Below are 25,473 nucleotides of genomic sequence, written 5' to 3' on the forward strand. Positions count from 1 at the left end.
GAAGTGGAACTGAGCCAGCCAGATTACTGGCAAAGCTTCCTGCTGAATATGATTAGATAAAGGGAGAATGGAGACTGGAGAAAATTGATCCTCTCAGCAGAATTTGCCATAATTATATGCAGGATGGGGAATTAGTTATTATTCTGCTGTTAAAACCCTCAAGTGGCCAGAAGAAACATTCTTGCATAATCTGCTTTTTCAATCTAGTCCATGTAAAATGAATATCAAGTTAAGAAAAATGGAGATGACCAAGTTCTATAAAGCTGGTAATTTTTTCCCCTAAAGGTTAGACAGTGGAAAGGGGTATTGGGATTGCCTTACTAGCACTTCTCCAATAGCCAGCTGACTTTTGTTTAAAAATTTCTTAAAATTTTCATTTTAAGAATTAAAATCATGAATTTCACACATGCAATGCAGGATAGCCTTACCTCAAATGCTATTCTGGAAAGGACACATCTTTGTGATGGTTCCTTGCCAGCCTGACCTGAACTCTGCCTCCTCACATCGTTGTGACTCAAACTCTCATGTTTTTACTAACACAACAGGACTGATTGCAAATTTCTGTTTTTGCAAGGAACACACAGCTTGGAGCTTTCTCATTGCTGCCTTATGCAAGTGGAAATGGTGCTAATAAGATGAAATAAGAATTCAGAAAAGATACAGAGGATTCATTAGCACAACAGGGAATAAGATATATAGCTTAGCAAGAAGGGGGGGATTGCCCTTGATGCTGCTTGAGTGCCCTTGAGCGCAGTGAACAGCAACAACAGAATGGTGAGGTGGGCACTGCTGGTCCAGGGGCCAACAGCTGAGCTTGGTGACAGAGGGATTGTGAGCCCAGCTACACAAGTGGAATCCACCTCAGTGCTTGTCCTTCCCAAAAATCAGAAACAGTTACATAATTATTCAAACTAGCAACATGAAACAGAATCAAAGGAAAAGGAAACAAAAGAGAGAAGCTGTGAAAAAGGACAGCTTGTATGAAGGATAATTATATGCAGTTAAAAAGAACTAGGAAAAAAGCACTGGTATTGTACGCTTACAGATTAGCAATGATCTTTCTTTAAATGCAGTCTGTGCTAGTTATCCCCATTTCTTCCACTTCAGAAGCTGCAAACATGATGGTTTCATAGTTCATGGCTGGGTGGGTGACCTTAGCAGCTGTATTTCTACAAGCCACCATATCTGGTCTGCTAAGATGGCCTCACTATAATCCTACTAATCAAAACACAAAAAGGATTAAAAAAAAAAAAGGAAAAAGGAAATTTGATTTCCTAGTAGGGACCCAGAAAAACCTCTCAAGTTGCCAGAGCTGGAACACTGTCATCTCCTCTTCACTTCCTGCTTGTGACCCATTCCCTTTCTTCAGACAGGAATGACGCTTGTCTGCTGGAGCTGCCCTGTTTGTCCAACAACACATTGGACTGGGAATTGAAAGAGAGTTCTTCTTCAAGCTAACCAGAAGGGTGCAACTGGGGGAAACAAAAAAAATTAAAATACAGGCAAAATTTAGAGGAAATGACTGTTACAGCCATGGGTGATTAATATGCATGTGCACAGTGGGGAATGTTGCACAGCAGTAACATTATGCCTTAATGCTTTTAGCAGATATAAAATATGACTATATAAATGATGGGCATCTGAAAAATCCGTAGTCTGACTTCTGGAGGGGTGTTGCTGGCTGACAAACTAAAAGATATCTACATTTTTCACAGGCAGCAAAAGATGAAAGATAAAAATCTATGAGACTAGATTAATTAAGGACACATCATTAGCTTGCTCTAAAACAGTATTAAAGAATGGTTGGAGAGCCATTATCTGTAAAAATCAGAATCAATGTCCTAGGAAAAACAGTGACTGACTTGAGTGTCATGAGGTCATCAGATACAGTTTACTAAACAGCAATTTTTATTGAGGAAATGAGCCATGCTGTTAGCTTCAGCCTGTCCCCAAACAAATCTTCATTAACTAACCACTTCTGTGAAGCACAGCAAACAGCTCAGTCTTGATTATTGTGGGATGTCATCAGGGACTGCACCAGAGAAATCAGTGCAAATACAACTCCAGGAGAAGACATGCCAGTCACCTTCAACTTCAACAAGTATTAAAATATTAATTCAATGGAGTTAAATAGGAAATCTTCATTGACAGTAGAGATGAATCAAGTGTATGAAATAGTGTATGAAATAAAAAGTCTTTTATAAAACACATTTTAAGCAGACAAACTGATAAGAATCAGCAAAGCAGCTAAAGGGTAAGAGGAAAGCTGCCTGGCAGATGACATGCATCAGCAGCACACAAGGCATTAACAGGCCTTGGCCTATAAAATTATTTAATGACATTACCACTTTTGCAACATGAACTTATTTTCACTAAATCTAATTTGAGAAATGCAACACTTTCCTTTTTTTGATGAAAAGCCATAATTTTATAGCTTACTGCAATTTTAGGAAGATGTATGCTAATTTGGATTTTGCAAAATTTCTACAAACTGCCCCAGTAGAAAGATACCCACTTGCTCCTGATACTTTATCAAAAAGCAAACATGCACCAGTTTTATTTTACGAGTGAAATGTTTTTCATAACAATATGAATGAGCTAGATATTGCTGACAGTTTGAATTGATAATTTCCCTGGGCTTTTTTCTCTCTCCTAAGAAGCATATTATCATGCTCCAATAAGAATAATAATAATAGACTTTTCAGGAGAATAAAATTAGATGTAAAAGATGATGCCAGATTATGCTGATGCAGCCAGTACACTTCAGTGTCAGAAGCTGATTATGCCTCAGGCCCCAAATTAGTTAATGTCATGCTGGAAGTGAGAAAAAGGAAGCCTAGACCAGGTGGGTATGCCTAATCCTGCACCCATAATTAATGTCATGTGTTCCCAATTACCACACATGTTGTTTGATAAACACACCGTTTTTTTTTTTTTAATTAGTGATGGCAATTGACAATTTCAATTGCATACGTTTTGGTTTCGATAAAAAGTACTTTGTTCTTGTGCATCTGCATAGGCATTGGCCTAAGAGAGTTCCTGACACTTTTCCATGCTTGCTGGGGAGGTTGTTGTCTGAAGATGGAGTGAGGATTCCTCTCCCCATCAGCAATTGCTGGCAAATATAGTTGTTGGCCAGTTCTTCAAAAGATATGTATGCACCAAATTTAATGTGCAGAGGAGGAAGTAACAAATGGTCTGGGAGAAGTGCACATGATTGCAGTGCAGATAGAAACAACCCCTTTAATGGACCCATGCTAGTTTGCAATGGGTGGTCTTTTTTTATCATTGTTTAGCACACATATATGAAATATTGTGGTCAATTCTCAACATGGTATTATGGAACAGGGCATCCAGTATTCCTCCATCTTATTCTGTTGAGCACGATCTCCTCGTTAATCATGAAGAAGGAAAGATACAGTTGCCCATTCAATCTCTTCCATTTACTGATGTGACAGAAACAATCCTGACATTGGATAATAAAACCAGTTTTTATTCTGCCTCAAATTTGCCTGCTACTGCAGGATAGGGGAAGTGTAAATTTACCCCACTGTCACTTCTCTAATTTTTTTGGCAGCAAAATGGAAAAAAACCCCAACCCCAAAATCTGAAAAGATTCCCTGGAAATTGTTTTGCAAGCCATGTCTGTATTATGCCCTAGAATCTCATTGCCCAGTTTAAGATTTCAACAGCAAAAGGACTAGAAAATCTTACATTTGTTTCTTCTAAAAGAAATATCCTAAACTGGATTCCAACAGACTCATGCTCCTGCCCCAGACTCCTCTGGCTGTAAAGGTACTGGCAGTGAAATAGAGGGGCCAGATGTTTCTGTGATGCCAGGCATACAGAAATCATGAACTGAAGATATGATGGTGGCAGCTGAGGACACTCAGCACCTTACACAACTAGACCCTCAGTGAACAAATTTTGCAGGAAGAGAAAGACATGTCTCAGCTTTGTAACTTAACAGACTGCCCTGGTCTGCAATATTGTACTTAAAATACTAAGACATGTATCTGCAGAACAGATGGGGGAAAGCATTCCCCTTCATTTGATGAAATTCCAACACTGCTGCTGTGGTCCCAAAAATTCCCACAGCTATTCAAGCTTTCTATCCAGTGCCTAGTTATCTGTCATGTTCATTATTTTCCATTCCCTAGTTTTGCCAGCCCTTTGAAGGCAATAAAGGGATTCTGGACACCATTAACTTGACGACCATTTCATATCCCTCTATATCTCCTGCCTGCAGGAAAACTGGAATCTCATCACAACCAAAAATATGTTCTAAAATAAATGTCAAAAACTGTCTACACTGGGAGTTCAAACAGCATCAATGAAACGTGCTAGACAGCACATCATCTCCACCTAGTCTACACACAAATTCATACATCATGAAGGAATAAGGAGAAGACAAAGTATTTTGGAAAAAATCAGGTTCAAAGCTCCATGCATCTGTTTCTCACCATCAACTATTCCCACAGAGAAAGGTGTTACTGATTCCACATAATGAATGATTTTTGAAGTGCAGGCCACAATTTCATTTTATGAAACTCTTCTGGACCAACTTTGCTACTCAAAATCTGTATTTTTCCTTTGTCCTTCTCCTTCCCTTTTGTCAATTCTTCTCACCTTTTTTTACTTAACCATCAAACTCTTTGCCCTTCAATGAAAGCAGATATGTTGAATTAGAAAAAAAAAGTGTTAAGAGTAAAAACTGCTTTAACTGCTACTTATTTACAGATACACATTTTCTCCAGTGGTGCATGTCACCTGTAGGGTGGGCTATTGTATTCCATTAAATCAAAAAAAATGACCACCCCCATGTTTTCAGGTTCAGTTCACCCTACAGGTATTCCTTGACTATGCCACACAAACTCACAGGACATGAGAGCAACCTTTGCACTCAGTGAGAGTTTCCTCAGCTAAAGTAGCAGTAAGCACCCTCCAGAAGGGAAATACACACTTCTGCTCTCAGTAAGCAATGACAGAAATAGAAAAAGGCTCTCAGGACTGCAGCACATGTCTGAAGCCCAGAAAAGGGGACAGCTGGCAGTATAAATCGGATTATGGGAGGGAGCTCTTGCTCCTAATGCCATGTGCAATCTGTGGAAGTCCATGACACCAGAACAGATGTTGGTGTGCCACAGGCTGCAGAGTCTGTGTAGACCAGGAGTGCCTGTTTAAGGATTAACCCTGCAGGTAGCTCATGTGAGGGTAAACACAATTTCCTATTTATGAAAAATGACATTGTGTGCATGTGGGTGAATGTGATGCAGCTTTTTGGCTATGGGCAAAATCCTAGAGGAAGATCTAGGAAGAGTGAATGATGGTCTCCAATACCAACACAATGAGTGTTGGTATTGGAAATCTTAACTAATGATGTCCTTGTCCTTACTTATTTCCTTTTTTTTCCCTGAAAGGAGAATAAGCATTTTGGTCTTAGCTGTGCATTAATTTAACTTCTAACATGATCTAACTCCCTCATAGCCACATCCCAAATAGGGCAAGACAAGCTTCCTTGGAAGTATGTAACAAGATGGTAACTGACCTCACCTGGATCAGAGCATGCAGCCCTACCAACCCCGCTGTCAGAGCTTCCAACACCAGTGCAATACTTCCCTTCACCCCTTCTCCAGCTCTCTGGAACCCTTCTACTTTTGCTTCCCCCTTTTTAAATAAAAGAGGCAAATGGTAGAACGTCACATGAGCATTCAGGGGGCTGTGTGAGATAAGACAGTGTAAGGCCATGGCACCAGGTAACAACTCGTTCTGTCCCTTGGGCGCAAATTACCCATCAGGCAGAATGGAAAGCAGCAGGTTTTCTCAGGACTTTGTGAGGCAGATTGAGGCTTATGGAGGAGTTGGGTTTTATTTATAGCTTGGTTATTTCGGTCTAGTAGACCCTGAGTTTTTCTGCCACAAATATTCATAATTTTATTTGATTCTGAGGTGAAGTTCAGAAGGAAGTTAAAAGAAATTGAGAGAAAAAAATTTCAAAACAGAAATAGACTGCCAGCATTTGTTTTGCTATCCTATTACAATATTCTGACTTTCATCTATACCTTCCCGATGGGATACATATCTACGTTTTACTTTAGCTAAAGACAATTAATTTGAAAATTGTTACAAGAAAGAGAATGGCTATCGAGACACTATCATCTTGACTGTGCAGAGACAAAATGTAGGCATCTTCCTCAACAGAACAGGCAAGAGATCTGTCACAGCAGAGGGTTCTGTGGGATTATTTATTGTTTTTAGGTTTTTTTCCCTCCTCTGATAGCTTAGCTCAAATCCTTGATCAAAGCAACTAGGAATTGTTCTGCTCAGATGGCTTACTGCATTTTAAGGATGCAATTTAGCCCTCTCCCATCTGACCAAAGCTAAATTCAGTAAGGGAAAACAATTTCCAAAGACCATCACATCCATTTGCCCCTTGAGAGGCCAGACAAAGGTTGTGGCTTTAGAACAGATTATCAACATCTGCCTACGGTGGGCTTTTGATAAAGGGAACTGTTAGACTCTGATGGCAGCGAGACAGTCCCTCTGCAAAATAGCATTAGGTGTTTTCCAGATCCCGGTATTTTGGCTGCATTGTGCTTTTTATTGAGCATTGTAAGAAGCAGTGCAGTGAGACTGGTGTAATAGCAAGAAATAAAAAGAGTAAATCATATCTCTGTGTATACCTCCGAGGTTCTGCAATTTTTTTAATGCGCAGCTTTCTTTGCTGCCACATTTCCTTTGGGTTTGTCTGTCATATTGTTAAAGAAACAAAGCAGTGTTTGTTTCAAAAAGTGGTTAATAATGTACACACCCCATAGTCTACCATAGCTTCAAACAGCCAATTACTGTTAGACTGTTGCATAAACACATATTTAGGAAGCATGAAAATGGGCAATTATTTGCACTATTCAGTACCTAATACATCATATTTGAGCTTCAAAATGGGAATTACTGACATGATGAAATATAATGGCTCCAAACAAATTGCTGTACTGCAAGAGGGGCCCTGTAGAGCTGTACTCATTAAACACACTTATTAAAAATTCCTAGTTTTTTGAAATCCAAAATCACTCAGTCACTTTAAAAAGCTCATCATCACCAAGTATTTCATCTGTAACTTCTTGGAGAATCCTATGGCTCAAGAGAGCTTTGCAAGTATTATATCTGGGGAAAACCAAAATATTGAGGTTTGTCTTAAAGGAATGATGTGGAACTTAGTGAAGGTGAGTGGCAGCACCTGGCTGGAGATTGGACAGTAGCGCAAACTAAAAAGAAAAACCTGAGTTATTTTTACACACTGGCTGTATTAATTAAGCACAAACTCTTCAGGAAAGAGGCCTAAGTCCTGCTTTCCAAAAGACAACTGTAGTTAAAAGCACATGAATCTATTTTAGGAAAATGGCAGGAATTATTGCTCAAAATGTGATCTCATTATATAAATTGGGCCATGCCTCTAGTTACTGATTCAGCTCATTTCTGTCACTGCCATCACAAAAAAATTGCAATGGAGATAAGCTGGAAGAAAGAAAGATTCCGGTCTTTGTTGTACTTTTCCATAAAGGGAAAATTTAATTATTTGCTCTTGAGCTAAGGAATGGTGTATCTCTAGTCCTCAGAGTTCTGAGAATTAGAGCAATGACCAGTTCCTAAGAACAACATTTTGGGATAAAAGTTATATTGCCCTCTCGCAATTTACAAATGAAAAATGACTGTTGTTTTATTTTATTTTATTTTATTTTATTTTATATCCTGCTCCATATTCCACCCATTAGTTTGCAACTACAAGCTGGTGCTGCTATGGGAAACCTGCTTCCTTGTGATGTGATTCCACGTTGGTTCCTACTCTTGTGTTCAAGTCAGGTAACTCTGGCCCCAACACCACAGATACACAAGGCTGCTGAGTCAGAGCTGCTGAAATCACATCAGCCTTGTCCTGGGTTTGCTCTTAGGACACCAGACCTGAGCTAAGCTGCTGCCAGACCTGTAAGCCAGCCCAAGCTGCTGGCAAAGGGCAGACTTGCCTTGCAGCAGTGAGCAGGAGAAACTGCCATAATCTATTGCTTCTTGGATTGTGGCAAAATTACTGAGGTTTCATGCTTGTTTATGGGCTTAGAAAAATGTTAATTCTCAGCTAATGAGACGTGAGGCATGCAGTGCTCAGTCAGCAGAACAACTTTTAAATGTCTGTTTTGCTTGTAATGACTTCCTGTACATTTGTTATGGTACATCAAGTGGCATTTTTTCTCAGCTAGGTGCTGGGCAGTCAGGGGCTGTGATACACGGGCATGGCTGCAGGCTCCATCAGGGCACTTCCACAAGAACATGCACACCAGCAGGAGTGGGGTACACAATCATGGGATCAGGACTCGCTCACTGCATTAGCACACTGGCAGGTCTCCATGAAACTGGGGTCCTGAACATCCCTACAAAAATCTCCAGTAGTGGTGCATTTGATAACACCCCTACCTACTCTGAAACTAAAGCAGAGTTCAAATCCAAACGTGCTCTGTACACCTTTAGGGAGAGCTGTGTAAATCCGAACACCTGACAAGATTATCACTTCTTGTGTGTGCAGTATAATCAAAAGAAACGGATTAATGGAAAAATGAATTTAAGCACATTCCATACAAATATATGCAAAGGGCTTCCACAAAAATTCTCCTGTCTGTATAAAAATTAATGCAAGATTAACAGATAACGAAACATTACATTTTAAGTAACTAATCCCTGCGTCCTCTTTGTTTGTGCTCCACTTGATAAGAAATACACTTAATATTTCTTTGCATAGAACAGTAGGGATTTCTGGTAAAGTTCTACTTCTTTAAAAACATGCTTTTTCCTATTTCATTTGAGACTATCAGCTCACAGGTCTGATGGCCATCTTACTCCCAGCATCTCAAAAGGCCACCAGGGTCTTTCAGAGCAGCAGGCTGAGCAGCACACAGCAGTGTATCCTTGCACTGAGGACTGCTGACTGCATGCCAGGCTCTGCCAAAGCACAGCTGGAGGTTTGGGGGATGTGTAGTCCTGGTGAAGCCACATCTCAAGTGTGTGCCCAGCATGGCGCTCCCCAGCATGAGAGAAATACAGACATTGGCAGGGTTGGTAGAGCAGGAGTGTGATTTACCCATTTTCAACCTTGGAGATGTCCAAGTTGTTTGGACAGCTGGAGAAGTCAACCAAGCAAGTGCTGTCTCAGCAAAATAGCAGAGCTGTTCCATGTTTCTGGAGGTGTTCACAAAGTTAGATAACATATTCCTTCAAGATATTTTAAGCTCGCGGTTTTGAATAATTAAGGTCTTTCTCACATTCTTCCCTCACCATGAGCCTTAGCCCAAATGTTTAGAAGCATATCAAGCAAATAAAGAATGAGAATAGTAAGAAGAGATGGAATACCAAAGGGTAATACTGTTTTTTTCATTCCCTGTATTTGAAACACATTTATAACTTTGGAGAAGGTTATAAATTCCTCCAAATTAAGTTTTCAAATGCGGAAAAAAATAATTAGGCCATGCCCTACAAAATAAAGTCCTTTTCTCACCCTTTCTGAATTTCTCATGAAAAACCTTCACTGGCTTTGTAAAAATGGTGGCTTTTGTGTGATGTGGAGCTTAACATTCATCAAGTTGACTACTAGGATAGAAGAGATGAAACTCATACTAGCTACAGTCAGACACCTCTGAAATTGGAAATAATGTTTTCCTCCAAGGTCAGATCCTTGTTAGCAAAGGAAAACATTTTAAAGTGCTGATTTGACAACTAGATAGCAGATCCAAAGGCAGAACATATTTTAGGATTACTCAAGGAAAGACAGGAAATGAACCATGTAAATTTTTTGTAAAACAGTTTTCTGCAATCCTCAGATTTATTTTAAGTTTCAACATCTGCATGAAGGCCTTAACGTAGTTATATTTCTTCAGACCTTCTGTGAAAATATCTTAATTTTGGTACAGATCCAGAAACCAACCTTAGCTTCAACTGGAAATCACATGTGAAATCCTAAGTAGTTTTTTCCTTTTGAACAAAGCAGTCTCTGAGAGGACAGTTCTGAGGAATCCAAAGTACTTGCATCTGGCATGCACTCAGTTACAGCTTCCTTATCCACAGGATTTGATTTTATTTTTGAATTCTGCCCGGCACAAGCCAGGTTTTAGACTTGTTTGCATTTTATATGCTTTTTTTTTTTTTTAATTGGCTAGGCAGCCCTTAGAGATTTTCTACAAAATACCTGGCTTGTCTTGATCAGATGTTCCAATGAATGGAAGGAAAATGGTTTGCTCAGCTGAAAGACTGTAATTAGCATATACTGTGGTAACTCTCTGTCCTTCTCTAACCTGCTGGTTACACAGCACAATTTCCTTGGGATTTTTATTTATTCTGCTTTTAAGCAGAAGTGCAATATTACTGAGAATCACCAGATGGCATTGCTGCAGATAACTCTGATGTTTCTCTTTGCCTAACTCTACTGAGGACAGGAACTGAAGTGCAATCTAGTGCAGAGTTTTCCTGATGTTACAACTTGAGCTGTTTGAGAGATGTCATTACATATTTGTATATTATACCATATTATATATTTGTATGCATGTGTGCCCATGCCTGAGCCCTCACAATGTCATAAGGTTTGTTTACAGCAAAGCATCATGCACGGCCACATTGGGAAAGTTTAGAAACATGGACACAATAAATGTGGGAGAAAGATGTTCTTTAGACTACTTTAATTGTTTCTTAATTACTGCATTCTTCAAGCTCATTGAAATGATTCACGGACTTAAAATTGTTACAAGGCTACTTATTTAGTGACTGGATTTGTTGGCTGGAACGCTTCAGCTACAATAGTTGCATCTGCAAATAACCTGGGATTATGTAATAACTCACAGCTCATTAAACTCCTTTGAAGAGCTCAAATGACCTGGGTGTTAATTTTTACTGTAGCCTATGGTGTATAACATATGTCAGCACTCCAGACCTGCTCTGCCTCCCAGCCTGCACAGCCCTGCTCCCAGGGACAGCCCCAGCCAGGATGCATCCATGGGTACCTCTGATACTGAGAGAGCAGATATGAGGGTGAACAGAGCTTTTCAGCTGATTAGCTTTCAAGGCATGATGCAGTTGTGACATAGAATTTACTACATAGAACTCCTGAGTACATCCAGAGGAGGGAAACGAGGCTGGTGAGGGGCTGGAACACAAGCCCTGTGAGGAACGACTGAGGGAGCTGGGGGTGTTTAGCCTGGGGAAAAGGAGACTCAGAGGCGACCTTATCCTCTCTACAACTTCCTGAAAGGTGGCTGTAGTCAGGTGGGGTTGGTCTCTTTCTCCAGGCAGCAACTGACAGAATGGGAGGACACAGTCTCAAGGTGTGTAAAGGGAAATATAGGTTGGATATTGGAAAAAAGTTTTTTACAGAAGGAGTGATAAAGTTCTGGAATGGTCTGCCCGGGGAGGTGGTGTAGTCACCATCCCTAGATGTGTTTATGACTGGATGTGGCACTCTGTGCCATGGTCTAGTTGAGGTATTAGTGCTGGGTTGGACTCAATGATCTTAAAGATCTCTTCCAACACAGTGATTCTGTGTGTGATTTATAATTCCATATAGAATGCCGAGATTGTATTTTCTCTTCCTCATTCCAAAACCCTTCATTTAAAAGCAGGGATAAAGGGAGTTTGTAGCCAGGTGGGGTGTTGGGAGGAAAGGGTTAAAACTGGAAGATTTGGCAAGGAGAGAATAGTTTTTGCACAAAGTGACCTTGCAGCTGGGAATGCTAAGAATGTCAGAGTGTGAAGAGCGTCCATTTATTATGCTCAGTGTTGTTCATCCTCTGCTGGTTTTGAGAAGTAGAATTCCAGTGCATGGACAGCACACTCACAGACATGCTTGAGCCTTCTGCTGGAAGTGAAATATCATAAAAGCACAGCCTTGTGAGAAATTACACGTGACATCTGGGGCAGGCAGTGGTTCCCCTCATCACTGTGTGCCAGGAAGAACAGAGCCTAATGGAGCCTGTGCCTTTCCACTAGGATGAGCTAAGCCCACCAGAGTCTGTGTCCCAGTGTGTCTCTGCTGCCCAGCCATGTCAGTGAGGTGATGAAATAACTCTACTCTTTGCATGTCAGCTGTGGTTTGGTGGTTGCCATCGTTACCTGTATGTGTTGACTCACACATGGGGATTGACTCCTTCTCCCAGGTAAACTGTGACAGCATGAGAGGACTTAGTCCTAAGCTGTGCCCGGGAAGGTTTAGGTTGGACATTAGGAGGAACTGTGGTGGCAGACTTTGTGAGGTTAGGATTTTCCTCCTCAGTCATAGTGTAACATTTCGCCCCTTTGGTGACATCAGGTTTGTGCCTCCACCTCCATTTTTACATTTGGGCTCAGTTCCATTGAGCTGCAGCCCCCCCTCAGTGTCCCCACAGCAGCACTAAGGGCAGTGCAGGCTGCAGAGGCCACCAGGGGGGCAGCCACCCTTAACTGAGCTCTGTGCCATAGTCGGGGCACAGATTTGTATTCAGACTGGGCACATCGTCAGGAACTGAGCTAGAGGGGCAATTCCTGACTGCAGGACTTAACACTGTGTGGCAAAAGGAAATGAAAACCTGAGGCTGCCACACCAACAGCAAAGGCTAACAGGCAAAGTGTGATTTTTGTCCATAGTTCTTGCTTTATCCAGACGCCCTGGAAAGCTGTGGATCATTGCTCTAGAGGAACAATTTTGAATCCAGTAAACTGACAGCTCTCCTGTCTTTTCCACCATCAAGCTGGCATTTCCCTGGACTTTCAGCTGTCAGAGATTCTCAATACCAGTGTATGATCACAGCTTTGGTATTAGTGAGTTAAAAGCCACGTTCTTGAGGGTATCGCTGATGTTGATGAAAGGAATCTTTCTTGGCTGAACAGGCAGAGATGCTTAAGAGGCAGGAGGACTGTTCTCTGATTTGGGGATGTTAAAACCATTTTTAGATAACTGCTCCCATGTCTCCACACAAACATTTGCAACATCACCTCAGTGGAGATAAACCTGAGATACTGTACTCCTTTCTTCATGTCTGCCTAGTTGTTGTTCCATTTCCCATTTTATTGAAGCAGATATAAATAGAAACCATCAACATTGCCTTTCATATTTCTCTTCTGTGAGCCAGGCACAGGCAACACCAAGGTAGTCAATATAGATGCTTTTAAATAGAATTAATTCAATTCTAATACCCATTAAGCAGATAGTGGTATGTAAGTCAGGTACTAAATGAGACAAATTGTCTGAAATGCTACCAGTGAAAGGGATGGGCCCTTGGAGCCCAAGAATTAGAAAATGAAAAAAATAACTCAGTAAAATTCCCACAGCAGAAAACAGGCATCTACAGTAATCTTTAAATGCTTGTATGTACGTCCAAAGAGAGCACTGCAAATCATTCCTCTCTGCTTTTAACACCCTGACTACAGAAGCAATAACCCAAGACATACTCACTGGATTATGTTTTTCAATATCACAGTTTTGTTCATATGATTTTTTAAATAAAGGCAGCTACTCAGAGAAAAGATCAGGCCTCTATGGTTTCACTACAAAAAAGGGACCATAAACAAGAGATAGTTTACAGTACAGATTTTCCTCTTTCATGTTTTCCAGCATTTTTGGCTGGCACACACAGCCAACCTTCTCCACTTATATGCCAACATCCCCAGACACAGGCGTAATTTTCCTAAGTGACAGAAACGACTTCTTACATAGAGATAATGAAAAAATAGTTATTCTCTTCTGTATTAATGATCACAGTTATTTTCATAAAGGAAAAATGTTACCAAAGCCATTGTCGCAGAATAGAAACCCCTCTTTGGGATCAACCCAAGCTGATTTTACAAAGATGAGTGCACACTGAAAAATCCCTGAAAACTCCCATCCTTCAGCTTTTGCCTCAGAATATGTTTGACACAAACTAATACCACACAATGAAGCAGCACACCCTTATGCAAATCCTGTCTTTGTGGTTTGGTGCAAACCCTGTGTGCTCACAAGGGCAATTTCTATAGCAGAAATGCTGTCATGTGAATACTATTTCTTTAGTGATTTAGATGAAAACTTCTCTGCAGCATTTGTTAAAAATGCTTTTATGTTTGTGATGTACTGCCAATATATTTCCAACAGTACTTAAACTTGTTACTTTTAGAAAAACCTTTAATTTAGCTGAACATTTTTGGTAAAAGGATTTAAAGTGTTCTTTGATGACATAGAACAATTGACAAGCAGCTTTAAAAAAGACTTACAAGGAACAAACAACTGCACCTGTGAGATAACACACAAAAAGACAAAAGTTTACAGAAAACAGAAATGAAAAAATACCGCAAAAGAGATAGCAGGTACAGTGAAATATGTATAATAGTCAATATTAGTCAAGAACATGATTAGTATATGAACAGTATATGAATAGTAAATGAAGCTTGTGCAAAACAGTGGAATGGTTGCACAGAAGTCAAAAGAAAGAGGCTCTCTCTCATCCTGCCACAGGGAAGAGCACACACATGGAATGGCTCCTGCCTCTTGCTTTCCTGAATGAGAGAGGCAGATTTGGAATTTGGTTTTACTTGGTTTTTCTTCCCCTTAAGCACTATTTTGGTGACAAAATCTGAACTTCATCATGGTTATTTCCAAAAGAAAAGCAACCTCAAACATTAAAAGGAAGGTTAGAAGTCTCACGTTTACACCGAAACCTCTTCCTCTAGCAAGGCTTGAATAGTTTGAACTGCAGAAAGAATGTAACAGCAAAATGTGAACATGCATGTTTGACCTGCAGACTGCTTCTTCCTTTCTTCATTCTCACATCTTAGATGGGGCCTAGAGAGCTGGAACAGCCTCTTCAAGCCAGTAAAAACCACATCCAGTAACTTATACAATCGCTCCAACATTGTAGAAGACCTCATCAGAGGGACCCTTCTCTGCTGCTCACAGCCAGCAGAACTGCCAACTGCCAAAGAGTCTTTGTTCAGCCTTGCCAAATTGTGATTGCTCTTTTGGGGTAGATAGCGAGATGAGACATGACCTTGGGCTTCCCTTCTGTGTGCTTTTAGCTCAGAATAAATTAGTTTGAACACAGAAGGAACCATATCAAAGGCATCAGCCTTGGTCTGTGTGTGGTTTGAGGCTGATTAGTCTGTCCAGCTCCCCGGTGAAACACAAGACTCCGTTAAGGGCTTGGCATCTGGCAGAGAAAAGCTTGATCTGATGGAAATGCACTGGAAGTACCTTCCCTTTCCACCCCCCTCTGGGTTTCCCTCCGTGTTACTCACCAGTACTGCTCTGGATGGTCCTCACCGTGGTGGTGGTACGCGGGGGAGAGGAGGAGCGCAGCGAGATGCACTCGTCATCCTGGGAGCAGCCCTTCTCGATGGCCCGCACGTAGCTGTGGCTCCTCATGCGGAAGCAGCCCGGCATGGGCAGATCCAGCGCTTCCACGGCCTGGGACTCCAGCTCGCTGAACACCGACTCGCAGACGGACTCGAACTGGCCGTTCACCTCCATCTCGCTCACCTGCAGACAGACACCCGGCTGGGTCAGCGCATCCCGTGCATGGATATTCCACACAAACCCTAATTGCTGTCCAACGGGATGCAAAAGAAACAACCAGAATTCTGCAAAGAATGAAACTGAATGCTGGTCGTTGGTGGGATGTAATCTTTGGGTGGTCACCAACTGTAAATGGGATTTTTAATAAGTTGTGTCATCCCATTGTAGTTTTATTAATATTAGTTGGAGTAAGTTTAGGGTTATCCTTTATATTGCTGATTTGGAATTGGAGAATACTACAGCGAGTAGCTGTGTTAACCTGCTTATCAAGCGTACATGGTAAAGCATTAAGAGACACTTATTGTTGTAGGGATTTGCATCAAGTAAAGGAATTTACTTATTTTTGGGAAAGGGGGGAGAAATGAGACAGAGTGGAAATTTTCCAGAGTGGAAATCCATTTTGATTTAGGTGAAGTGTAGAACTTTGAGTTGTCTCTAGCTTGCAAACATAGCTGTTTAATCTGACTGCCTGTTCTCGTAAAAAGCCTATGGTTGGAGAAACTGTTTCAGCTGAAGGACAGAGATAAGGGGGGGCAGACACACATCAGGGCACTCCCAGTACATTATCAATGCAACCCACAGGCAATCACACTGATAAAAACTGAGTGGCTGGAAAGCTGCAGGGTAACAAACACAGGAAGGGGAGGTTGGTAAGGGAACCAGATTTGCTGCTGGGGAAAAATGTCTGTAGAACTAAATTTCTGGCTTAGAGCAGATGCAAAAGAATCCTTAGACCCTTTGTGCAGCAGACACTAGGTGGTGACAAAGACTTGTGCTCATGGTGGTTAAAGAACGCTCAAAAACTTCCTACAGGTCTTAAGAATCTGGAAACCATTTACCTTGGCTTAATTATTAATGGATGCTCATGTTTCTAAACTGAGCATTGAGCCCTGAGCTTGGCATTAAAGCACAATAATTATCACTGTTTGAAACATGCAGATGGAAACCATCACTTGAGGATTTTGTTAGTTTTCAAGCATGTACAGGACCAAGTTAACAGGAGAAGATAAGACTATGTTAGGAAGGTAGAAAAACCCTCATTAGAAATTCTCTCCCAGGATTAATGTTACCGAGAAAAATGTTTTGTGGAGTCTTTGAATACATAACTGAAAATTCTCAGAAAGCAAAATATATTTTTTTCAAAGGAAAACTATTTAAAGAAGCATGGAAGAGTAGTAGGCAGTACAACAAAAAGAATAATCTTACTATAGCAGAGAATATCCAATCCTCAAGTAAATATCTCTGAATTAATGCATCTTTAAACCAAAAAAAATTGTTCACCTTGTCAAAGGATAACCACTCCGTGGCTGACAGCTTTGTGTATTAGGTGTTCAGCTAAACAAGTAACCTGACCTACTGATCATGTAGTTGCCCCTGAGACCTGAATTTCTGTGCTCTTTTCTGCCAGATACATCCTGACCCTCCTTTTAGAGCATCAGCCCTGGCCCTATGCAAAGTGCCTCACTTCAAAATACTCAGGTAAATATTCTGAAGCGTCTAAATATAATATACTGCAGAAAGGTAAGCTACAGCTCCATATTGAATGGTGCGTGTGTTTGTTATGGCCACAGCTGAAGTCCTGGTGTCACTGATGTCACACACTTTTTTTGACATGGTGATGACTTGGTATGCCAGTCATTAGGGATCAGTAGCTGGCACCACAAATCCTGCCTGCTGCACTTCTGGACTAGTGTAAGGAAGTTCTTTCATCCAAGTGATTTAGCCAAATGGTCCACTTAAGCTAACAAGCCAAAAATCATACTAAGTAGCTAGAGGATGTAGCAGATGAATGACTGGCCCTCTGCCCCGTGGTGTACTGGAACTTTTGCACTTCTTTCAGATCTTTGGAGGTACACAAGGTAAAGAATGCATAAAATAGCATAAATAAAATAAAATCTCTATTAAAATTGTGGAATACAAACTATTAACAGCCTAATTTTAAATTAGCACCTCAGTCAGCATGCAAACTTTCTTTTGAGGCATTCAAAAATTTTTGATTGGCGGTACTAAGCACAAGATCCTTAAGAACTCTGCCCAATGCGAGTGCTGGTGAGCACCACTTAAAGCAAAATCCAGTTTCTCCTACTGCAAGCAGCGTCCAGCGTGACACCTGCCCTCCAGGCTGCCCCAGGTGTATTGGTATAATATTCCAATATTACCGGATGGAACGTGTCTGGGCTCGTCTGGCCCTCGCTGCTCGGCCAAAGGCAGCTGCTGTGGTTTTTCACCACAGAGATCCCTCTGGCTAGCTAGGAGTTGCAGCTAGACACTGAGAACAAGTCCAGGCTGGTAGGAACTCAGCTTTACCTCGGGTGAAAGTCCTTAGGCTAGGTGAAGAAGAAAGGAGAGGATTCTACAGCAGGGTTCGGTCCAGAGCTTTATTCCAGAACTCTGAATCTTGGTAACAGCTACAGTAGAATCCGGCCACATGGTCCCAGGTCCTTTTAAGCCCAGGGGGAGGGAGAAGGGAGAGCATAGGTGAGCTACCAACCAGGTGGGAGAGGGCGAGTCTCAGGGGACAATACCACTTAGACAGACCAATGACCCCAGGGCTGAGAGGCATCTTTTGAACTTCTGCCAATCACAGGACGCCCTTGCTGGAAAGTTAAGCTTGATGGACATCACTTAGGAAGAGAAATGGGGAGGGGAACAGAGAAGCTCTTGCTACCTGGGAAAGGACTGGGTAGTCTGAAACAGGAAATTGCAACACACTACAACACAGGTGCAGGTCACCCACCTGGCTGATGGTGCTCATGGCTCTCATGTAGCTCTCGTTGCGGGAGCGGAACTTGGGGGAGGTCAGCAGCCCCGCGGGGTCCAGGCTGTCCAGGCTCCTGTTGATGGAGACTTCGCTCACGGCCCTCAGGTAACTGTGGCTCCGGATCTGGAGCTTTGGCGAGTGTTCACTGGATATCCTGGGAGTTTTGGGTGGGGAAAAAAGAAAAAGAAAGGAAGAAAAAAGAGATTCCATCAAATCCGAATGGCCTCACCAGGAGTGAGAATAACCAGATGTTTTTCACTGGAACAGCATGACTTGAACAAGTCATGACACAGTTCTTGTATATTTATAACATAAAGGCTATGTCGGTACTTTTATTTGGATTACGCCACGCTTTTATTTGGTGGAAGGAAGAGAAAAGGATGGAAAATATTTTCTTTTCATTTTTTTGTAAACCATGTCTAAGCATAATGGCAAAATCACATTCATTTTCTCTACTGACAGCAGAATGGAAAAATTTTACGCTGTACTGACAATGACAGCATCCAGCTCCAGCAGCCCCCCCACTATGAGGGACTTTTGAAGTGACAACACCAAAATGACTTCATGAGTTGACTTTAAAAAAGCAAGAGAAGCCACTGAGATGAGCAACAGAGAAAGCCCTGCGGCCTTACAGAGATGAATGCTGCAACCATCAAATCCAGCTGGGGAGGCTGGTAAACAAGGAAGAGGCCTCATAGTTTGATCAGCTGGATGATTCTAAATTTGTTATTTATCCACATCTCAAAATGCTGCTGGTGGTGTGACTCTGACATGCCCTCATGTATGTATTCATGAAATTGGACTGTTCCTCATGGGGCTTTCAAGGGTGTATGGGCCAATAGGGCAGGCAGATCATATAAACCATGTAAAATGCACTCATAGTGTGCCTTAACCTGAGAAATCACTCCAACAGCATAGGCCACCTGATAAGGTTTGATATGCTTTAAATTTTATTTTAGACCTAGCTTAAGCCACAACTTAACAAACGCATGCTAGGGAAGTAGCTTTACATAACAATGTCAAATTAGAAGTTTAAAAGTCACAGTTGTATTTCTGAAGTGATAACTTAGCCTAGTTTTTCAATACAAGTGACAGGTGAGATGTACAAGGAATCAAAACCAAACAAAAAAACTTCCTCCTCCCCTTGTTCCCCAGGGAATTTGTACTTCTGCTATTTATTTGCCCTATGTGCTAAGAGTCAGCTAGGACAATCCTCCATCTGTGAGATCCTTTATTCTCTGAATGTGCTGTCTTCACAACCTGAGGCATCCTACAAAGATGTGAGTCCCAAAAAGTGAATGAAATACACTTGTATGAAATACAATTAATTTGGGGGATATGTCTTTTGAAAGAACTCATCCATGAATAAAGTATCAAAAGGGTGAGTCTTCGATGCATTTTTTGAGTTTTAAATATTCTTCTTGTATCACAAAGCAAACTAAGTAAAATATTAACTAAATTTTCCATTTTAAAATGTAAATCTCATAGAGATGTTCACAGGTATATGAAAGAAAAATCTGTAACCTAATTACAGGCTTAATCTTTGTCTCCTAGTCTTTAGAAATACATGCACAGCTGACCTGAAAGAAGAGAATCCATTTTATGTCTAATTCCTGAAGCATTTGCAGATATTTTGTATTCAAGTATCTAATGATGGTAATTAGTATCAGCAATTTCCCAGTGGCATGCACAATTCTGGTAATTGTCAATGCATTTTGGGAGGATGATTCCATTGTGTAATCACTCACCTAAGTAGTTCAGAAACTGGGTCTATTTATGAATCATCCAACACTGTAATAAAACCTAGGCCATCTCTACAATACTATATTCTCTGGCTGCTAATTACTTCCTAATAAAAATACATAAACTTATGCTAATTACTCCTGTCACAGGATGAAGAGAAAGCCTTTGCCTGCCAGTTTCACTGTGCATACAGTGCAATACAACAGCCATTTCCATACTCTTTGACTCCTTACACCGCTTGATTCCACATGACAAAGCCTGTTTAGATATCAGAATAAGTGGTGCTCCAAGCAACTCAAAAAAAGGCAGAAAAAGTGATGAAAAGTCAACTGTTACTATTAGTTACATTTTTTTACTGCATTTTGGTAACTAACAATAACGATGTAACTCTTGGAAAAAAATTATTGCCTGTTATTGGATTAAAAAAAATTGAATTAATAATTCAGCAAACATGATTTTTCTGATGCATGTGAGCTACTTCACCACGCTGCAGATGAGCAAACTGATCAGCATCGCATTAAATGCATTTCCTAGATTGGTTCAAAATGTATTTTATGATTATGATGTGAACAGTTTGCTGCCAATATGTGACATGCAAAATTCAAATCAGCTTGATTAGCTGCCAGTTAGTCAAATACGTCACCTGGGGCTTGTTGCTGTCCGCTGATGAGCTGAGCTTGCAAGAAGACTGCAGCACATCACAAGACTCAATGCACAGATATGGCCAGACAGAAATCTGCAATTGCTGAGGCACATGCCCTTTAAAGGGTGGAACCAATATAGCAAATATTCATAGCACAAAGATTTTGCTGTGGCAGCCAGAGTAAAGATCAGGTAAGATACTCATGGAAGAGGCATGGAAAGCCACCACAAAGAGTATAGAAATTAATTTTCTCTATGGATTAGTGTTGCATATTGTTTTCACAACTCTGCTTGAAACAAAGGAATTCCTCATAAAAGCAGATGTTCCTCTTTTTTTCTCAGATGTGGATCCTCAGCACAGCTGCCTTTTTTTTGTTTTTGTTCCTCACTATGCAACTGGCTAGTTTGACACAAATCCAGAACCATATTTTACAGAGGGCTACTTATCTTAATCTGTGCACACCTCCCTCTCCTGTATAAACCAGAGGAGGTAATTGGCTGCTGGGTAAGGAGGTGGCTCCTTGCTTACTGACTGCTACAGTCTCTGTTTCATTAGATGTAGTGGTGGGGGAAAAAAGGAGAATAAAAGGGATTTAAACCTAGAGAAAGAAACAGTGAAAGCTTGCATTTATAGTGATTACTGCTGCTTTTATAGCTGTGTAATAAATTGTCACAATGTCCTACAGTAAAGTTTAATGAACAGCTGAAATGCCACTGGAAATTTTGATAATATGCCACTTAGGAATAAATCTGACAATGTATGATGTGCACGATCTGAATGTATAATTAATTTTCTTGGCATTACTATTAACAGTAACTTGTAAATGAAAATACCAAAATACCTTTTTCTTCCTTGAGGGTTCAAGTCCGTCTGTTATTTATCCTGCACTACCTAAATTTCTCTTTTTGCCATTGTAATTTCTACAATAAGTACAACCTGCCAAGGACTGAGACTTTGGGACAGCTCTTTGGCCAATACAAAATGGTCCTCTGGCTCCATTCACTGCATTGGATGTATTAATTGGCAGAAGTGGGATATGAATTATTTAGATTCTTAAAGAAGCTCCTCAGGCATGTTCCATCACTTCTGTGCTGCACCCACAAGTGTCAGGTGTTCACACTGGCTGCAGCATGCTTTTTCCCCACACTGCTGCCCTTGCCCCAGGCTCACCCCAGACAATAGGAGCACAGCCACAACAGCATCACAGTGATACCACAGAGGGGGAGAGGCACAGCACTACTGGATGTGCTTCCCAAAAACCACAGCAAGAGGCACCAGGAGGAGTCACAAGGGCTCTGTGTTGCTGCTGCTCTGCTGGTTGCCATTATGGGTTCCCTGATGGGATTTGCAAGGGAAGGAGCCAGCCCTGAGCTGAAGTGGGTGGAAATGGAGTCTGCTGAGTCCCAGCAGATAAATAAATACTCCCCTGGGTAGAGGAAGGCAAGTGCCTCTGGTCTACGCTGTGCATCAGAGAAGATCAAGGTACCCTGCCAATGAGGACAAAATGTCACAGAAATTCCATGAGAAGCTCTGAGAGGCAGGAGAATGCTCATTTAATCAGAGAACATGTTCTAGTGAAGCATCTGAACCAGATCATGTAGGTGTATAAAAGAAATCTTTGCATACTGCACTGAGATTTCTGCTCTGTACATTTTGAACACACTGAAGCCTATTCTCCTGTTTTCATTCAAATAGAGAAAAGAAAGTACTTAAAACACGCACATCTAATCACCCTACCACTGTTGCAACGTGCATGGTAAGAAATACTTTTAACTCACTGTTACAGATGTGTTTGTATTTACACGATATTAACATCATTTACATGACATAATTCAGATGAAAGCACATTCTGGTCCCTCATTGATTATTTACAGAGTAAGGAGTTGGTTGGTATAGGCATTAATGAGATCAGCTTGACTCAGTTGCTTTGCTCTGGAGGCTGCAGGGAAGCTGGAGGGGGACCCTTCTTGAGGAATTGTAGTGAAAGGACAAGGAGTAAAAGGTACAAAATGAACAAAGGAAAAATTAGGTTAGATATTAGGAAGAAATTATTTACTGTGAGGATGGTTAAACATTGGAACAGGTTGCCCAGGGAGGTTGTGAATGCCCCAACCCTGGCAGTCTTCAAAACCAATTTGGATAAGGCCTTGAACAGCCTAGTCTAGTGGGAGGTGTCCTTGCCCATGGCAGTGGGGAGGGGGCTAAATGATTTTTAAGGTCCATTCCAAGCCCTTAACACTCTATGATTCTGTGATTCTATAGCAAAGGGGTTCAAAATGCAGTGTTAGCAATTAACAGTGAAATAACTTTGAATATATTCTTGGAAGAGTTCCTATGCCTTGAAAATGTCTTTCAAATGACAGAGAGAAGATAGACAACAGGGATTTACATAAGCAGGCAATTTTAGTTTCAAATATTTCCTTTTAATTTAGGAATGCACAGTGCACTCTGTCATATACGTGCTCATTACAAAAAGTACTTTCATTTATCACATTTCATTTCTGAATGAAGAAAGAGAAAACCAAGCCTTGTGATGACTGCTATTTTTTCCCTGTAGGCCAGACACAATATAATAAAACATAGTCCTGGGACTGTATTGTCTTCTGCAAGTTCAGCAGTCAGAATCATAGCACAAAGCACAGTACTGTGCCAGATGGGTATCGTGTACTGCCAACAGAAAATGACAAAGCAGAGTAAAGTAAAAGTGCAGAAACATGTCCCAAATGCTTCTGTAAGCCAGCAGTGCTAAAATTTGCCTTCAAACAAAGACCAAGACCTCAAAAAATGCACCACATGCAACATGAAACCAAGAAAAAAAATAAATCTCAAAGCCACCACTACTGTTAAGTGTCCCAGCTCTCAGTTTTGCTGCACACAACTGACAGCTTGGTTCCATGGGGATAAATTGTCCTCTGCTGAATGCCCCACCTCTGGTGCAGCTGGTGGGCACATCCAACATACATTTCTCTGCTTAATTTTATTTGTATTTTAGTGTTGCTAGAAGGTAGAATAATCCAGTGCAGCCTGACACAAGGTGAACACTGAAGGACACCAGAGAGGAAGATGCAGAGAACAATTTACTGGTGTGCATCTGTCTGATCCTGGTCATGACATGGGTCAACCAGGCTGGGGTAATTTTTCTGTGTTGGCATCCATGTTCTGCTGCTTTTTGGTGCAGGGGTTTGAAGATCTCCTTTTGCTTTCTTGTTTATAAACAAGTGAACCTCTTCATGGGGAGTTCTTGCCTTGAAGCTACAAAAGAGTCCCAATAAAACCTCTCTAAATCCAGACCCTACTAAAGGGTCAAGTGTGAGAAAGAAAATTCTAAATCTTGGAGATATCAGATATCTGCTGAAGAGCAAAACAATGCCATCAACACAAAAATGGCATTTCTTCCTTTTGCTTTACTACCAGACCAGAAATTGTCCTGGCTGCTTGGACCAGCCAACACATACCACAAAGCTGCATGGACATGCCTGTGACACAGAGTTTTACCCAGGCTGAGAAGAGGCAGAAATTGCAGTATGGTGTATTTTTCTCTGTTTGATTTATCAGATTCTCTTGGGAAATAGAAGAAAGTGCTTAAAAAGGAAAAAAACCCCAATCCAAAAGCCCCCACAGTTTGGTGCTATGCATCTCTATCTCCAGCTGTTGAGCAGTATTTGAGTGAGCCCATGATGTTCTGTCTGTTTGTTTGAGGGCAGCAGGAACTGGATCAGTGGAAGAAAATGTTTCTAAAAAGCCCAGTCCCTTTTAAAACCCTCCCTGTCTGACTACTGCCAGCTTTAGAATCAATCAGGGGACCAGTTTGTGATTTTGTTACAATCCTGCTTTCCTCTCAAAGGACACAGAAGCTTTGGGGTTCTTTTCTCTTTTTGGGATGTGGAGGTTTTGAGGTTGTATGGATTTATTTCATGAGCAATCTTTAGTTATTAAAATATTAGCAAACAAAGATGACTATTGAAAAAAAAATCATGTATACATTAAAACGAATCTTCCATTTTATCTCAAAGATCCTCTCAGGTACTTTGTACAATCAAAAAATACCACAGGCTAATGTATTTAAGGAACATTTCCCTCGTCTTTGACATACTGTATTTTCTCCTTGCTTTCTAGACACAGTGAAAGAATAGAGCACAGCACGAAAGTGGCACATATGCAATTGAGTTGGCAAGGAAAGCAGATGGAAGATGATGAAGACAGACATTATACAATTCTCTTTAATCAGAAATCTGGTCTCCATCCTGGTTCTGATTGCCATGTGCGTGTGTGTGCGTGGGAATAGTTGTGAGCACTCTTCCATCCCAGGGAGTGAAAAGAGATTCTGAAAGGTAGAAATAGTTCCACCCAGATGAACCGGCTCCATCCAGCGATGCCAGGGTAAGCTGCCTCCGTGCAAAACCATTTCTTGTTTACACTAGAAGACAAATCCACCCTATCTTGTCACCAGAAGCAGGGGAAGATGTAACATTGTCAAGAGCAGACAGCTGAAGAACAGTTCTCCTCTCAGAAGACCCTTTGAGGAAAGCTGTAGGTTTTAATGTCCCCCTACTGCCAATCTTACTGGGTACATGTTCAAAGGGTTTTTGGAGGTCCTTGCTGCAGGCAACTTGATCTAGGTCTGAGTCTAGACCAAATGTATGACAAAAGCTCTTGCCTTTTTCAGCTCAACTCGCCTTTGAATGGGCACTAGTGATCCCAGAAACCAGTGCTGCTAAGCACAGAGAAATATATTTACCCAGGCTGGAAAAAATCTTGCCTTGCATCAGATAAAAT

The 25,473-nt window shown here is 41.1% G+C and overlaps 1 protein-coding gene across 1 annotated transcript in view; it reads right to left on the reverse strand.

Moving 5' to 3' along the window:
• Window positions 1-25,473, reverse strand: part of DLGAP1 (DLG associated protein 1) — a gene marked incomplete at both ends in the record, with an annotated part of 134,530 nt that overhangs the window by 73,383 nt on the left and 35,674 nt on the right. The window contains 2 exons of the mRNA XM_084208379.1: window positions 15,274-15,514; window positions 18,288-18,465. Of these exons, the coding sequence (XP_084064505.1) occupies window positions 15,274-15,514; window positions 18,288-18,465 (419 nt within the window). The remainder of the gene's footprint in view (window positions 1-15,273; window positions 15,515-18,287; window positions 18,466-25,473) is intronic.

Source organism: Fringilla coelebs (genome assembly GCF_963513975.1).
Source record: "Fringilla coelebs genome assembly, chromosome: 1".
Taxonomy (NCBI): domain Eukaryota; kingdom Metazoa; phylum Chordata; class Aves; order Passeriformes; family Fringillidae; genus Fringilla; species Fringilla coelebs.